Raw genomic sequence first — 16,401 nt, 5'->3', positions numbered from 1 at the left:
TTCTAAGCAAACTAATACCGACTTTCAATCAATTTGGTTCAGCCAAGCTTTATAGCGAGAATGAATAAAAAGGAAATTGGTCTTGGGAGGGAGGGAAAAGGAGGAACATGCATTTGCTAATGGCATGGTGAAAACTTTGCTTCCATATTCATTCTAAATAAACATGAGAAATGTTTGGCATATGATTGTAGGAAGAACTCATCCACAGCACACGCTCTTTATCATAGTAATCCTACAGAAATGTGTTGCCAATTGCAAACAATGCACAGCATGCACAACCAGGTTTGAGGTTGCCAAGATATTCTTAAGTTGAATGAATGTGTGACTTTGCTTATTTAATAGCATGTTTGCCTCCCCGTGCCTCTTTAAGAGCCAGTGTGAGCCCAGAAGAACTTTTGAGATCGAGTTGATATTTTGTTTCTACTTTCAGGTTTTTTAACAATGGTTGCTTGTAATAGCCCAAGAAGCTTTCTTCCTACTTCCATTGCTTGCTTGCTGATCTATAACATCTTCTTGAGCAACCCGAATAGTATAAATTGATATGTAAACTGCATATTTGGATTTCGGCTGTCATGCTTGCTTTTAATGGCTTTAAAATAGATTTGAGGAGAGTGTCTATTTTAAACTGGTACTCAAGAGTTTGCCTTATTGATGAACATTACATTCCTTCTTTCTAGGCTCTTAAGGATGATGATGCTGAGACTGGGCTGACTGATGGGGAAGAGAAAGAAGAACCCAAAGAAGTGGAGAAACTAGGCAAAATCCAATATTCTTTGGATTATGACTTCCAGAACAACCAGGTTTGAAACAAGCAACATGTAACGTTTCATTTCCATGTGTGCAAGGGGAGAATGAAGTAATACATTTAGTTACAGTAGATATTTCTGAAATCCTTACTGCTTGCATGGAGTAAAGGGAGAAAGCAAGACTCAAGGTTCATGACAGAGGTACTACTAAATTGGTATTTAATGTACTCGGAGTTTATATTACACCTTTAATCAAAATTGAAGACACAGTTTTACCTAATGGTTATTAATAACTTAATATGAAGGTGTCACCAACCAAAGTCAACCCACATTATATTGTGGAGTCTGCATGCAGACGGTAAAAGATAGCCTCAGCCTTCAGTTATTTAAAACACAAGCAAACAAAAGTTGAGAGGAAAAAGAGGGGGACATAAAAGTAAGTTGATTCATTGTGGGTCTTTTAGCAAGTCAATAAGATTGCCAGGAGTAGCTTTCTCTCACTTCACCAAATGTGCACTTTGCCTTATTAACGAGCTGCATCAGGTTCTGTTGCTCTCCATTAAAGTACACCTGCTAGCCAAGAAAATTTTAGTTTGGAAGAAAAGTCTGAATAAAAAAGTCTGTCCCCCCAAAAAAAGGAAATTTGTACAAGAATCTGTCCAGTCAAGGACTGATACTCCTTCAGTACCCTACTCCAAAGCTGGTAAGACCAAACTTTGGCATACTTCCACAAGTGTTCAGTAGGAACGGGCACCATAATGTGATGTAGACTTAGAAGGGACCTCCTTAATAGGTCTGGCCACATCCTGAAGTAGTTCATATTTAATTCCTCTCCCTGGCCTCTTGCTGTGGTTGGAATCACTTTTGTCAATTATACCAATTCACAGCCTCACATTAAAACTCACTGTGCTTAGCTTTGGACTGAAGTACACCAACACATCTGACTTCTTCACTTCTTCACTTCTTCGTGGCTTTCAGTGAACTTGAGAATACATATCCTGCATTTCATTTTTTGACAACTTCAGTCAAAACCACATCATTCTTCTCTATTTAGGGAAAGAAAGGACTGCTGAACTTAAAACCCTGTTAATTCCTATTCTTCATCAGAACAGACTTCCACGTGTGATTTATTTCCACATCCATATTCTTTATCTGATGCTGTTCACTGAATGCAGGACACTTACATTTTGCAAGACAAAGAAAATAAGAGAAATGAAGAAAAATTTCTGTGTCAGCAGCAGAGTATTTACACACAGCTATGACCTGGCATATTACATAGTATTTCCCTGTCTTTTCAGCTGTCTTGTGACTACCAGTGCTTGTTTTTCAATGCAAGAGCCAAAAAGAATTCTGAAGCCTTTCAAGGACCCGTGGTTAAAGGAGCTTTTCCTTGACTCCCAGAGCAAATTCCCTGGCCATGTGATGAATCACACTGATCCCCCTTGAAATCTGTATGAAATCTGTATGAAGCATTAGACCCTTCAGAAGCAGAAGATCTAAAGAGGGGGAAAGGAAAAGCTGCAAATGTGTTCTGACAAATGGATTTCAGTTTCCTTAGAACATGAAAACAAATTTTCTGTGTGAATTCTATTAAAGGAAACGTTGATTTTGTGAACTCTATTTTACAAAGCGAAATAGGACAGGAGAGCAACAAATTTGTAAAAGTGTGTAGTATTTAATTAAGATAAACTATTTGAGTTATGGATTGCTATTTATTTTGCTGCACTAAACTATGTTGCAGCTTGGAATTTGTCAGAGGATAGACGATACAAAAGAGCAGAAGAGGGGACTCAGTTAAGTTAGTATAGCACAGTGGCATGAAACTACCGACCAAAAATCTGGCTAATACATTGCGCGGAGCTAAGAATGGAGACAAGATAGCCAATGTACTCTCCAGAGCACAATTCCTCAGTTTTAGAGAGAGAAATTTTAAAAGGGAGGTGAATTACTTTTCCACTCTGTTAACTAAAAGTCATAGACTTGTTCTTCACTCTTTGATGTGAAAGACTTGATGTAGATCCTGAGCCTATCCATGTATTCATGAACTGTTATGCATCTAGCATAAGAATGAGATAGAAAAGAAGTGTTTCTTACAGCTAAAGGAAAATGTTTCGTGGAGCTTAAAAGTCCTATAGGTGGGAAAGCATGCAGGCCATGCTGCGAATTTAAAACTGGTAAAAATAAGTCCAACTTTGAGGAATCTCTCAGCAGCCAGAAGCTTCTTTTCTAGATTGACTATATTGTTCTGTATTCCAATTGTTAGAGCTTCTGTTTCCAATTTTAAACAATTCATCCATGAGAGAAGCAAATATATTGAGACTGAAGCACTGATTTAGAAGAAAATATTCTCAGATTTCATTCCCAGTTCTCAATATCTTGTCTCCAGATTGACCTTGAAGAGTCACTTGAATGTTTACCTTAGTTCTGTGGCTATGAAACAAGATTAAAAGTATTTTCTTTCTCTCAACTCCATTATGCTAATGAGGCTTAATACAGGCTAAGATGTTCAGATAACATAACATAACATAACATAACATAACATAACATAACATAACATAACATAACATAACCCTTCGTTTATAACGCTTAAAAAATGGCCAAGGCATTTACAAGTTTCGAATGTGCTTCAGTCTTATTTTTAAAAGTGTATAAGAGATTTAAGAAACTAATTTTTATGGTTTGCAGTGAGATTACAAATTATTATTAGGATTTAGTTACCAAAGGTTAGTTTTCATGGGCTATTTTTTGAAAATGCTGTCCTTAGTTTACTACCTAAACCCATTGGTATACGTAGCAAGAGAAGTGAAAGTAAGCCTGCAAGATCTATTTATTTTCAATAAAGCTCTGCCTGAGGATTTGCATTTGATATATCACCTTTTTGCATTTAGTTGGGGGGAAGGTTACATCTTGGGGACTTAGAATACAAATTTTGTAGTCAAAATTAGACATTCTTGATTGTTTAATAATGTGATTTCTATTCATGGTGCCCAGCATAGAAAAAATAATGCACAAGAGGAGAGAGCAATTGAAAGTTATTTGATTGCAGTCTTTAAAAAGATGAAGTCTGTATTTAGCTGTAATCAGCTGCCCTTTGAAAACCTCTTTTCTGCGTAAAAACAGTCTTTGTACAGTCTGCATCTGTCATAATTGGTTTTCTAAAGTCTATAGTGTTGTTTCATTTGGCTTCCTTGAAATGGGGGGGGGGGGTAGTTTTTCATAGACCAGAAATAGAGTCTGCATGTGTATTTCTCTGTTACAATTTTTTTATGAATATCTATTTGAAAATTCATTCTGCTGTTTTTCTGTCTTTTCAGCTTCTGGTTGGGATTATTCAAGCAGCTGAGCTGCCTGCATTAGATATGGGTGGTACATCTGATCCCTATGTGAAAGTTTTCCTGCTGCCCGATAAGAAGAAGAAATATGAGACAAAAGTCCACAGAAAGACCCTTAACCCTGTTTTCAATGAGCAATTTACTTTCAAGGTATTTTTTTGATAATTATTTAAAAATTTTTATTTAATTGCTATGTATCTCATGCTTGGCTACGAAGTTAGTCGTCTTAGTTAATTGGTAACTGCAGCATGGTGATTTTTCATGTTGTTCGTGACTCTTCATTAATATCACCTCTGATACTCAATCTTATGATGAAAATGGTATAACACAAGGTGAGACCTCAGTAGGTGTCAAAAGGCAGAGTATGATTTTAGGCACTTCAGTTCTTCTGATGTATGACAGTCTGATCCATATTTTACGGCTGGATAAAACTTATAAGAAAGTCAGAAAACAGTGACCCTTTGACAAATGTCAGGTAAATTTCACTAGACCAGAGTTTTCTTTGAGTATCTTTGTAGTCTGATTTACGAATTTCAGTATACCATTTCTTTTCCCCTCAAAAATAAATTAAAACTCAGGGAAGGTAAATGGATGAAATGGTAGATTAATCTTGCTAGACTTTGTCATAGCAATTCTTCGCCATGCTACTTTGCATATGAAAAGAAATCACGTCTCTGGTTTAATAACACATGAATTAAATAAATGTAGCTAAGCCTTATGTTGCAATATTTAAGTTGTTTCAATAGTATCTATCAATAGTGTTTTTCTAAGACTGTAGCCGTACCTAAACCCCCGTTAAATACAATAAAGGAATACTATACAGTATGTTTTATACAGCTTCTCCTAATATACATTCCTCTGCTGTTACTTTAGGCCTTTCTCTCTATGCCCAATCTTATAATGACAGCTGCAGATTGAACACAGGAACAGTGAAAGACTCAGACTATGTAATCATTCAATGAGAAAGATATCCCTGGAGGCCAGAACTACTACTGCATGTATAAGCTTATTTTTTCCCTTGAAGACGTTCATCAAAATAATCTTTTGTGGGGAGTTATTTTTTTCTTGAGCTTTCCTAAGACAGTATTAAAAGAAAACAGAGTTATAAATTACAGACTCCCGTGCAGCTCAAAAAAAGAAAAGAAAGAACCAATAATGCTGTCATCTAAGACGAAGGCACAAATTATTAATCAGCTCACCCACTCCTAGGCTATAATGTCCACTTGTTTTAAGTCACATCTTTAATGTTTAAATCTTATACTCCAGAGAAAGTTTCCTTTCCACACAAGACCTGACAGAGTGCTGAGGTGCATCCCAATATGGTACTGATCATTGCCTGGGTACTGTGTTCTGTACTCCAGAGAAAATGAACGGAGCATGCCAATACCATCATTGTTCTGGGGACTACAGTGAAAAAGACAAGTGACCATTTAACTAGTGCTACAACTGTAATAAATAACTTCGGTGGGAACTACTGACAATATCTCGTTTACTTGAGCAGAGCCTTACTTCTCTGATGCACTTCAGGTGGTGCACAGCTTCTCGTGGCATCCTTCCCATCCCTCTCTTTGGCAGAGCTTCCCACCAGGCATCCCAAGCTCATTTTGGTACCTGTGAGCTGCCTGCTTTCCTCCCAAAGAAGGGCTAATGGGGACAAGATGCATTATGTTTCTGCTGTATTGCATCTTGAGCCCTGGACCTCAGTCCTTCTCTTCTTTGGGTGGTTCCCTATCTTAGTCCCCTTTTCATTTCTGTTTCCCAGACATCCATGGTGCCGTTCCCGGGTGCAGGTGTTCATCAGGCTCCTGCTGTCTGAATTGTATACCTGCACCGTGCTGCCAAAAGGGAACTGAGAAATCCTAGCTGGACTACACCAGTCTGGCAGATGGGGATGTTCCTCCTCAGGCCCAAAGTGGGAAGAGGGTTCATGTCTGGAGAACTGACATGTCTGTGCCAGAAAAACACTCCTGTGCATGTCCTTCTACCAGGGTCTCACCTGCATTAAGTCAAGAGCTGAGTATCTCTGAGCAGAGCAGAAAGCAGGGAGAGGGAGCAGTCCTTCATAAGAGCTGAGGACATCCTTAGTTGTCTTGAACAAAGCCATATGCTGAGGCTGCTTTAGAGGAAAGTGGCTAAAATAAGCTTTACTGAGGTCAAATTAACGATAAAAAAAAAAGTAAATAATGATAAATGTAGTCTTTTCATGCATTCCAAGTGGCCAGGATCCATTAAGTGGTATTGTAAACTGATGGAGAAAGAAACTTCAGAACTTTGCTCTTCTCATGGTTTTGAGGCTGCATAAAAATAAAAGTGGGATTATTTAGAATTTTGCCTTCCGCATAGATATGCCTTCTGTGGCTTTTTAGAAGCTACAGTCAATTTACAGAATCAAAATAGATTTTGCTATAGTATTTATTACAATACCCAACCCGGTACTCACTGAAACTATTGTACTCAGTAATGGAAGCTGGAGCTGGAGCTTCTTTTAAACGTTATATAACATGTGACAAAAAAAGAAAAACTACTCATGTTATTAGTAAGTATATTAAAAAGCAAGTGGAAGCCAAACAGTAACAAAAGCCAACAGTCCTAGGGTTTAAACAGACCGGAACATACAGCGGTTAACAAGGCCAATGATAATGTCACGGTTTCATTTCTCTTTTTATATAGACGATTAATAGAGAAATGTTTACTGAAGCCTGTGGAAACCATTTATACTTTCAGAATATATTCAAATTGACCAAGTGTTCCGTGTAAATCCAAACAATTCCTAAATCAGACCTCTCCAGATAGCCACTCAAGTGTAGCTTACCTGAACTGCACATCTTCATCTGAATATTAAAAATGTGACTCATAAGCATCCTAACCCACAGCATCTGTCCAAAACACATCAGAACAGCTGGAGAGTTAGTCGGAACTTGGCCTTCTGCCACCACAATTTCTAGCTGTACACTGTGACTTAGAAAGCACCTTAGTGCCTGCAGTGTGAAAGGGATGATAATGAAAAATATGCCTTGGTAAGTAATAGGTAGTGGTACGGTAAGAGAACTATTTAGTGTCTAATTGCTTTGTGTCAGATACAGTAAGCCAGTTCTGGTTTCTTCATCAGTCTGGGAGCTCCCCATTTCTGAGTGATGACAGTCGATTTATTGAGGAAAAGACACCATTGTGTGAAAAGTTCATGTGTCTTCAGTGCAAATAATTGGGCTTCCTGTTTCAGTTTCATCACCCACAAAATGATTTGAAGTAGAATGAGAAAAACCCAGGGAGTGATGAGTGAGCTGCCACATTGCTCTATCGAGTGCCAGAGCCCGGTCTCAAAAAATACTGCGTCTGGTGACTCTGAAACAAATACACCTCATAATTTTCTCTGCAGTTCAATTTACCTGAGGTGACAGCTGATAAACCAAAGAAATAGATTTGCATTGTAGTGGCCTGATCTTTATTGTCTCAGATACAGAGTTTGTCATTTTCTCTTCTTTGCAGGTGCCATACTCCGAGCTGGGTGGAAAAACTTTAGTGATGGCAGTTTATGACTTTGATCGTTTCTCCAAACATGATATCATTGGGGAGTATAAGGTTGCGATGAACACAGTGGACTTTGGTCACGTCACTGAGGAGTGGAGGGACTTGCAAAGTGCAGAGAAGGAAGAGGTAAGAAAAATCAGACTTTCCCCCCTCCCCGGCCCCCAGGAGACTTTTATCCTTAGCTGGAGAAACAGTCAAACTAGCAGCATTTTTTTTGCCGAGACAGCTCCCATCTGTTATCAGCATTTCTCAGACTTACTTCGCCTGATAAATTTTTGATAAGCATCTTTTCCAATACTCATTGAATGGTACATTCTCCTTTGCTAATCCTATTTTCAATCTTTTTGATACTTTATGCAACATATTAAGAAAGTTTTCAGGAATTTGACTTTTTCTTGAATTGATGCAGTTTGGATGCATGGCATTTGCATTTGAATAGTAAGAGCGGTGTGCATTTGGATTTCTTTGTGGCCATAATCATTCTCGGTGTTTGTATCTCAAGGCATCTTATTGTGCATGAGGATAATGGTAGGTTTTCATTGAAATACCTCACAGTTTTATTGAGCTGCTGTGCAATAATATCCATTGATTAGAGTTATGCATTTGACAAGACCTTGGAATGGCATCTCACTCAAATATTAATCACCTTTTTTATTTTCCTCTCTGTGCCAACATCCTGTGGGTTCATTATTTAGTAGGTATAGTGCTACATGTATATAAGACACTTTTTGGAAACATTTCGTCACTAAATTGTGCATCCTGTGAGGTTGTTCATACTGGCACATCCACCTTTTTGCTTATTATAAGATCATTTTGTACTCACTTTTACATTATTTTTCCTTTTGATTGCTAGATAATATCTGCCCACTCATAATAGTCAGAGTGCACAGCGTGCTTCAATTCTCTGGTGGGAAAAGAAGGAATCTGAGTCTGAGTTCCTCATTGTCTAATTTAGCTAATAAGCTGCTTTGGATTCAAACCTTAGTTTCTGTAATTAAAGAGACAATCTCTGAATGAAATCTTTCATTAATACAAGTGATGAAAACCTGAATATCGGATTTAGACTGCAAGTTGTGAAAAATTCAGTAGATGCTGAGCCCTGCAGCCTTCTCAGATTTTCAAAAACGGTAGCTTTCAGTCTTGCCTTTTTGAGTGCCTGATTTTAAAGACTGTATTTTCAGATGTCTTTCTTCTGCTGCTTATTGATTTGAAAGCCACTGCTGCATTGACACTATTCTGCATTGTTTCATAGTGACAGCGTTTGCAGTGCTCTCTTATTGCATGTGACATTGGTATCCATGCTACATGGGGCATTTTTCTTTCACTCTTGGAGCTAAAGATGAAAATTAAAAAAAGAGAAAAAGAAAGTTTGCAGGTCAGGGGCCGCTGTTCCTTTAAAGCCTCGGCATACCAGAAAGCTAGAAATGTGAAATCAGAGTGTATTAATCCTTCCAAACTTTATTAAGAATCAAACTGGACTTTTATTGCACTATTGTGTGTGATATCAAAGTGTTTCATGTTTTTGCTGTTGCAAAACTCATAAAAGACGCCAAATACTACACAAAGAGGAATTGAACCTTCCCCTTTTTCATATAACTTCAAGCTTTTAGAACATAAACAATGATATCCCCATATGCAGGTGGCAGATAACATGGCACAGATTAGCGTGGGGTTTCACCTGTCTTGTGGCATAGAACATTGCCTCTTGAGTTTTCTAGCTCATGTCCACATTGAGACCTGACTCAGTCCCTTGGTTGCTTCACAAAGTTCCTATGCTCCTAATACAAAATGATGCTAAAGTTGTTTGAAATATAGTGTGAGCTACTTCCAGAAATGCATTCTGACTTGGAAAGAACCTAAAATAAAATAAGGCAATTAAAAAAATAATCTTAAAGTGTTTGGATATTAGAAGAATATTACAAGAACTTTGAATAGTTTGCAGGAGGGATGAAACCTAGGTTGTGCCTTATTTGTGCTTTGAAAGCCCAAGTAAACTGACAGATACGTATTTTTACATGCGTTTGTCATTTGTCTGTGCAACTGTATTTGCATGAGAGTCATGTTAACTAGAAGAAACTAGCTTTCCTTAGTTCCTGTTTGAGCCTCTGCCCTCACCTTTCTTCAAATTTCAGGTATAATATATCCAGAATAAACATTGTCATTTTTGTAAAGTTTTTTGATAGAGCCTTTTTGAAGCTGCTACTGATGCGTCGCTTTTTTTATTTATAAGAAGCTAGGCAATATCCTCCTATGAAAACAGCCTGAAAAACTGTGCTTGCACCAACTCCCTAAATGTACTGAGTACAAAAATCCTACTTTTATTTCACTATATGTCAAATTCAGTTGATGCACGTCGCAGAATATACAATTTAATTAACACTGCAATCATAGAGGGCAAAATCATTTTATGAGCAGTTACTCCTCTTTTTGCTCATAAACCTCCACTCTACTTTTCATCCTTTTTTCTAAATGGGCTTGAAATTGACGGCAGAGGATGAAGGTTTAATGAAATATTTGAAGCTCTACCTCTCACAGCCCAGCCATTTGAATGGCATCTCTCTGACACTGCATTGTCTTCTGGGAAAGGTCTTATTAATATATTTATGTTGGTGAAGCACTTTGAAGGTACAAGGCTTTATGTAAGCATTTGTTCTGACTGTGAGAGGGCTTTGGGAATGTATGAGTCTGTACAATGACTGCTAAATATTGGAGAGGCCGCTACTAATGAGCTGCATACCTCGAATCCTTTTTCCCTGGCTGCTTCTAGCTCTGCTGTCCTTGTGAATATGTGGAGGTGATTTATCTGGTAGACCTTCAGACTCATATGACTGAGAGCATGGGAGGGAAGAGTGGTAGATACTGAAAGATTAGTCACTTTTACCAAGTCTGACATATAATGGTTTGGGCACAGAGTGTTAAAAAACAGATGACAGGAGTTTGCTTCTCTGTGTCATTTACCAGATGTCACTGCCATTAACTTTATCTGAGTACACACTGCATCCAATATCTGTTATCACTCCAGTGCAGAAGGCCAGACAGACCTCTTCTTTGCTCACAGCAGTGTGAATCATACTGAGAGTCATCTTCTGAATACTTCAACTAATTTCCCTCCAGACATTTTGTTATATTGGCACTTAAATTGAAAACCTGTTGTAGCAAACATTCCAAGAAATTTTAGGGAATATAAGGAAGAGCAGAAACAATTCTTTCCTTTGAAAGCAGTAGAGAAGCTGAGCCTTATTCCATGAGGAGAAGGATCTTTGACCTGCCAGTATCCACCACCAAGAGTTCTGCAGACCTCGTACAACCGCCGTCACGTAAGACTCTATGCATCATCTGATCAGGCATTCGCCATGGATAGGTTACATGACGGATGCATGCAGCTCATGGGTATATTTTGCACATGGCTTCTGAATTGGAAGTCTGCTGGAAAACACCAGCAAGATGCACAACAGCTTCTGTCCTGCACGATGCCAATCCGAAGCAGGAGAGATGCTACAGCGCTGCCTTGCAAAGGGGTGCAATGCAAGCGCTCTGCAGCTGGGGATTGGAAGACCAATTCTGTGAAGCTGACGTGCACTATTCATGAGGATTGTTCTTTCCTTCCTCTTCAAAAAATAAAAGTTGAAGGAAGGAGATGGAAAAGTGGTTGTATTTATTACCTCGGTATGCTTCAGAGAAGTTGGAGATTGACAAAGTTAGTAAGCCATCTAGCTTATTGAATCCTCAGCACTGAAACTTGCAGAGAGTTAAGAGGAAAGGACATTTTTACAAATGCCACTGTCAAATCACAGCAGCAAATCACTGTCATTTTCTGTTATATCAGAGATGGACAGATGATCTAATAGGCCTTTCCCATCTCTAATAATAACACTTAGTTCTTATACAGCTTTGCAGATAGCACAGTGCTTTGCAAAAGAAAGTATTATTATCCCTATGGAGATCCTGTCAGAGTGTCCCCAGACAAATTTTAAAATGCAAGGTCTCTTTTATTTAGATGCATATTACATTGGACCACTGTTTCCTGCATAGTACTCAAGTTTTCTCAAGTTCGCTTCCTCTTACACCCAATTAAAACTTTAAAATGTTAAATCTAAAGCAGTTTTAATTTTCATAGTTTGTGGCAGAGTTACATACAGTAAATGCACAATGTTGAACACATGTTGAATATTGTAAGTGCAGCATCTGTCCTGCGAGAGAACTGAATTTGATAATGAGACAGGGAACAAAATAGAGGTTCTTAAGTTTGAGAATAAGCAAGCCTGATTTGAAATTCTTCAGCAGTTAATTAGTTGTTTTTCATCTTGAAATTGAAGATATTGAAATGTTGTGATTTTAAAGATAAAACCGTATGACTCAAGTGGAGTAGTTACGGTACTGTTTCAGGCTATTAGAATTATGCATTTCTTTTCTTGCCTTTCATACTCAAACTGCTGACAATCCCACTATATACCTTTGTTGAGTATTCTCTTTCTTAACTCCCTCTCTGGAAGAGACACCTACCTTAGGAGGTCAGAGACATTCTTGTGTTTATAACAAAAAGAATGTAATTGGCTTACTTGAAATCAAAAGGGAGCTTGTCTTGATTCATCTCAGACTGTCTGGCTTTACAGATATTAAATTCAAATACAGAGGACAGTAGACAAGAAGGAGAAGTTCAATGATAGTGTTAATTCAGGCTCTTCTGGGGCCCTTCTGTTTCTGGATGGTATTCATTCTGAGATCAGAAAAACTTGTATTGCTTATTTGTCAAAAACATACTTATTACCATTTGACTTTCAAGCGCGGAAGGGCGCCTTGAGGTTAAATTGTGCTGACAAAGTAGATCCTACATTTGGTGCTAAGCATCTAATGATCCATTCACAAAATAATAATACTTATATTAATGTTGATTCTAGACAAGGCGTATTCCTTAAAGACCTTGTAGAAAGTTACAAGGCTGAAGGAAGGAATAGTGGACATCTCGGCCTCTTAGTGTTATTGTGGGGGAGTTTATTGCTCAAGTGTAGGGTATTTTAAAATGTTTAATAGAGGAGAGAGGTCAGACCAGCCAAGGAGCTCAAAAGCACTGGACTTGGATGTTAAACATACAGTGGCATTTGGAAAGCGAGGTTCTGAATGGTGTTTTTATAGGCTTTTGAAAAAGATGCTGAGATGAATCAAAATCATCTTAGAGTTCTTCTTAAAAAGACTTAAGCATAATTTATATCACTTAGATGCTAGAAGCATTCTCCGTGTACCTGCAAGTGATTCATTCAGATAACTGATCGACCAGTAGTTTGCATGGGTTGAAGTATATTCCAAGTGGAAGGCACTAAAGCTGCACTATGGAGAGATGTTTTGGATGGACGCTGCAGAAGGAATTCCAGGGAATAATCATGGAGTATTCCCAGTTCTAACGCTCTGTAGTCTGGGAGGGATTGCAAATGCATCTGCAGGATGAGCTGATTGGTGTGAAAGGACCACAGAACAGGCTATATATGAAATTTTTCCTGCGTTGTTCTCCACACAGACTTTTAGGTACTTACTTATTTTTCTGACTACCAGCATCAGTGAATGCATTATCCAGAGGCAGAAATTGCATTTCTCACTGGGATTCTAGGCACAAGCTTTGCAGTAGTCCAGGGTAATACCTTATTTCCCTTTCTCCCCTCCTTTTGCAAACCAACAGTGACAAAAATCATTATCTGATTGCTGTTACAAACCAGGATCAGGAGCTAAGGGAAGCTGTAAGATGGCTGTATCAAAATACTCCATCATAAGTGTCATTAGAAGGACCTTCCGAACAGAGACCAGCATTTTAACAGCCACAAGGAAAGAGCAGCTCTCACAAAGAAGATGACAGCTTTCCCACTAAAAGGTTGAGGCGTAGTATGCCACTCCGGTCTCCTCGTTTTGTTGTGCCCGCTCCACGAGGAACTGAAAGATCTTGGTTTCCAGAAGCATCAGAGAAAGATGTATTTTTTTAAAAGGTTAAAGAGAAAGATTTAGGAATAGTGGTCAGAGAAAAAAGGGATTAGCCATTTCCTTCATTTTTTTCCTCTGTCAGCTCTTAAACACCAATTTAGACCATGTCAGGGATTACCATAGTAACCATTTAACCTCTTTTCAGAGCCTTTTGTGTTTCAGTTTAGTTCAACAACGAGCTTAACTGGCATTTGAAGCACTTTGCATTGTGCCTGTGACAGGAATTAGCACCAAATGCCCTTATTTTAGAAAAATGACAGTTAGAATCGAGAACATAGTACTGTATTTTCCGTTTGGTGGTATTAGGCTTTTGTTGTTTTTATGCTAATATTTTAATAGGGAGAGTACATTATTTTAGGATGTATTACCAGGTCTTATTTCTAGGCTAAATAGATGACAGACTGTGAAAACTCATTCCTACATTTACCTGTCCGATTCTGTGATGAAATTCAGCCTTCCACCAAAGGCCAAAGAAATTCCTCACATTGGCTGATGTGGTCTTGGTGTGTTACTGGTGATGCAGCTGGGTGGTTTTAGTACAATCAGCCCTGTACTTTTTTCCCCTTTCTCTTCCGTGGCCTTCCGCAGCTTACTCTGTGATTGTTATCATCATATCTAGACAAACACTCGAGACATGATGCTTTAAATTAGATTCTAAAATCCTTTGGAACAGCAGAGCCTTTTTCTCTTGTTCATGTCTAATTCAGTCTGGGCAGGATGCTGTTGTACAAAATAATAACTTGCAGAAAAAAGCCTTTTCAGAGAATATCTCTGTTTCTGCATTTTATGCATTCTTCCCTTGTAGGTTAATGGAGAACTGACATTTCCAGTTTTTAAGATCTTTCACTCTATGACATACACACAGTTCTTTTTGAAGGACTGATTATGGCTAGTCTTTCACTTTCAATCACAAATATCAAAGCAAATAATGTTATTCTTGCATGTTCATAGGTAACTCTACATCATACATAAGATTTAAAGAATTTAACAAGATAGATGTAAATGCTTTTTGGTACCTTATCTGATTATAAACATTTATAGTGTTGGTGCTATACAATTCAATTTTTTTTAACATCTCTGTCATCTAGAATTCTAATAGTGAAGAATTATACTCAAAGAATGACGCCACTATCTAAAGATCAAGCCATTTCTCCTCTCTCTCTCTCTCTCTGTGTCTCTCCAGACTTTCATAACACTGACCACATGAATGGAGAAAATAATAAAATGCTGCATGATCACTCAATTTCTTATTCATTTAGGTTTTGGTTTGTTTTTTTTTAACTTCTGACGGCACTCTATACACCTGGGTGAGTCAGTAAATAATTAAGCTGCACTTTTTAGCCTCCACAATGTAAAGTTGCTGTTGCTTTTCAGTACCTGTGTTGACCAGAGACCAAACTTCTGTGAATCGCTCCACTTCCTCACTTCTCAGCATATTGTTGCTCTGCGTGTATGTGCGCGCATATAACATGTAGACCTGCGTAAGGAGCAGAAGTACATCTTTCTTTTATGATGCATCTTCTGTGATGAAAGCTTTTGCGCAGACTTTAGTAGTTTTGTGAGCGGCCTTTAGTTGCATTAACCGGGAGTTTTTGTTTCAGATGGCTGCCTGGCTGGCTCACTCGCTAGATGGATGGAGTGGTACTCTAGTTGTTCTGTCCTTTCCACTGGCAGAGTTTCCACAGTAGGATTTGTTTCTGTGGAGGGCTTGAGTATGGTCACTGCCACAGAATTACTACTCCTGCTGCCTTCTTTGAGCAGAACACAACTCACTTGGCGCTACAATCGTCAGTGCGCAGGTGAAATTCATTTCTGATCTCCTATTTGAACCCAGATATTGTCTGTATGTGCCTCTTGCTGGCCAAGCACTACATAACAAGAAATAATTGAAACAGAATCCAGAGGCCAAGACATTTTCCTTGAGCATCATGTCTGCAATTACAATTATAGTGCCAAAGGCAGGAATTTCCAAACTAGCAGTGAGAAAAAGTTCAAAGTGGTATGTTATTGCTGCTTGATCGGCTGGATGCATTCACCTACAAGAGAACAGAATTAGAAGTTATTGCTGCTTCCACTGTCACTGATAATGGCAACTAAATTTGGGAACCCTTTTCTAATGCCTTTTGCCACTTGTGGCTGACCTTGAGTTCAAATCTCTTCTTCTTAGATAGGGGCCTTGCCATAAAATTCTAACCTAAGTCATTCCCTAGATGATTACCATTGTGTGGGGTTTATAACTTGCTTTTGATGCCACCGGCATAGAACATGGCACTGCAGCTTCTCAGCGGTATGGATGGCAGTGGGCAGACAGCGCCTGAGCTTCCCATTAGATCCTTAACCAATTTTAGATGCTACTTAAATTGCTTCTGGTAATCTTCAGAATCTAGTTATTTTACCTTTGTTTTTCTGTATCTTCTTCAGTAACTGTGAAAATTAACAGGAGGATCTCTGTCGATGAGTGGAGCTCAGGCTTCAAAACAGGCAGCAGCTTATTTTCATGTGAGTGCCCTGAGGTCTGCAGCTGACATCCCCTGTCTGTTGATGCCCAGCACAGAATTAGATAGCAGCGGATTATGCTGAAAGTGTTTTTATTCAGTCAGACTTTCACATTAATCAGTCAGGCCGAACATTAGTTTTCTGTGATGTTTTAGAGCAGGCAAGTTTTCCAGGAGATGTGGGTCATTTGAATTAATTTTTTTGCTTGTACTTATTGCACAGAAAATAGGTACAACTATTACAATTCTGTGACACAGCGTTAGAGCTGCAGTTCTTCCACAGCACATCACCATAACCCATGATTTCTTTCTTGTCATAGTAGATTTTCATCC

At 38.5% G+C, this 16,401-nt stretch overlaps 1 protein-coding gene across 3 annotated transcripts in view; it reads left to right on the top strand.

Annotated features, from left to right (window-relative positions):
* SYT1 (synaptotagmin 1) overlaps nt 1-16,401 on the top strand; it is a 361,382-nt gene that overhangs the window by 276,975 nt on the left and 68,006 nt on the right. For 2 of the 3 annotated variants that reach the window (XM_063322876.1, XM_063322877.1), the window contains exons 6-8: nt 678-800; nt 4,061-4,228; nt 7,565-7,732. In XM_063322876.1, coding sequence (XP_063178946.1) covers nt 678-800; nt 4,061-4,228; nt 7,565-7,732 — 459 coding nt within the window. The remainder of the gene's footprint in view (nt 1-677; nt 801-4,060; nt 4,229-7,564; nt 7,733-16,401) is intronic. The other variant, XM_063322878.1, reaches the window with a different exon arrangement.

Source organism: Chroicocephalus ridibundus, chromosome 1 (assembly GCF_963924245.1).
Source record: "Chroicocephalus ridibundus chromosome 1, bChrRid1.1, whole genome shotgun sequence".
NCBI lineage: Eukaryota > Metazoa > Chordata > Aves > Charadriiformes > Laridae > Chroicocephalus > Chroicocephalus ridibundus.
The sequence above is the reverse complement of the archived record's forward strand: the minus strand, read 5'-3'. Positions and strand labels throughout refer to the sequence as shown.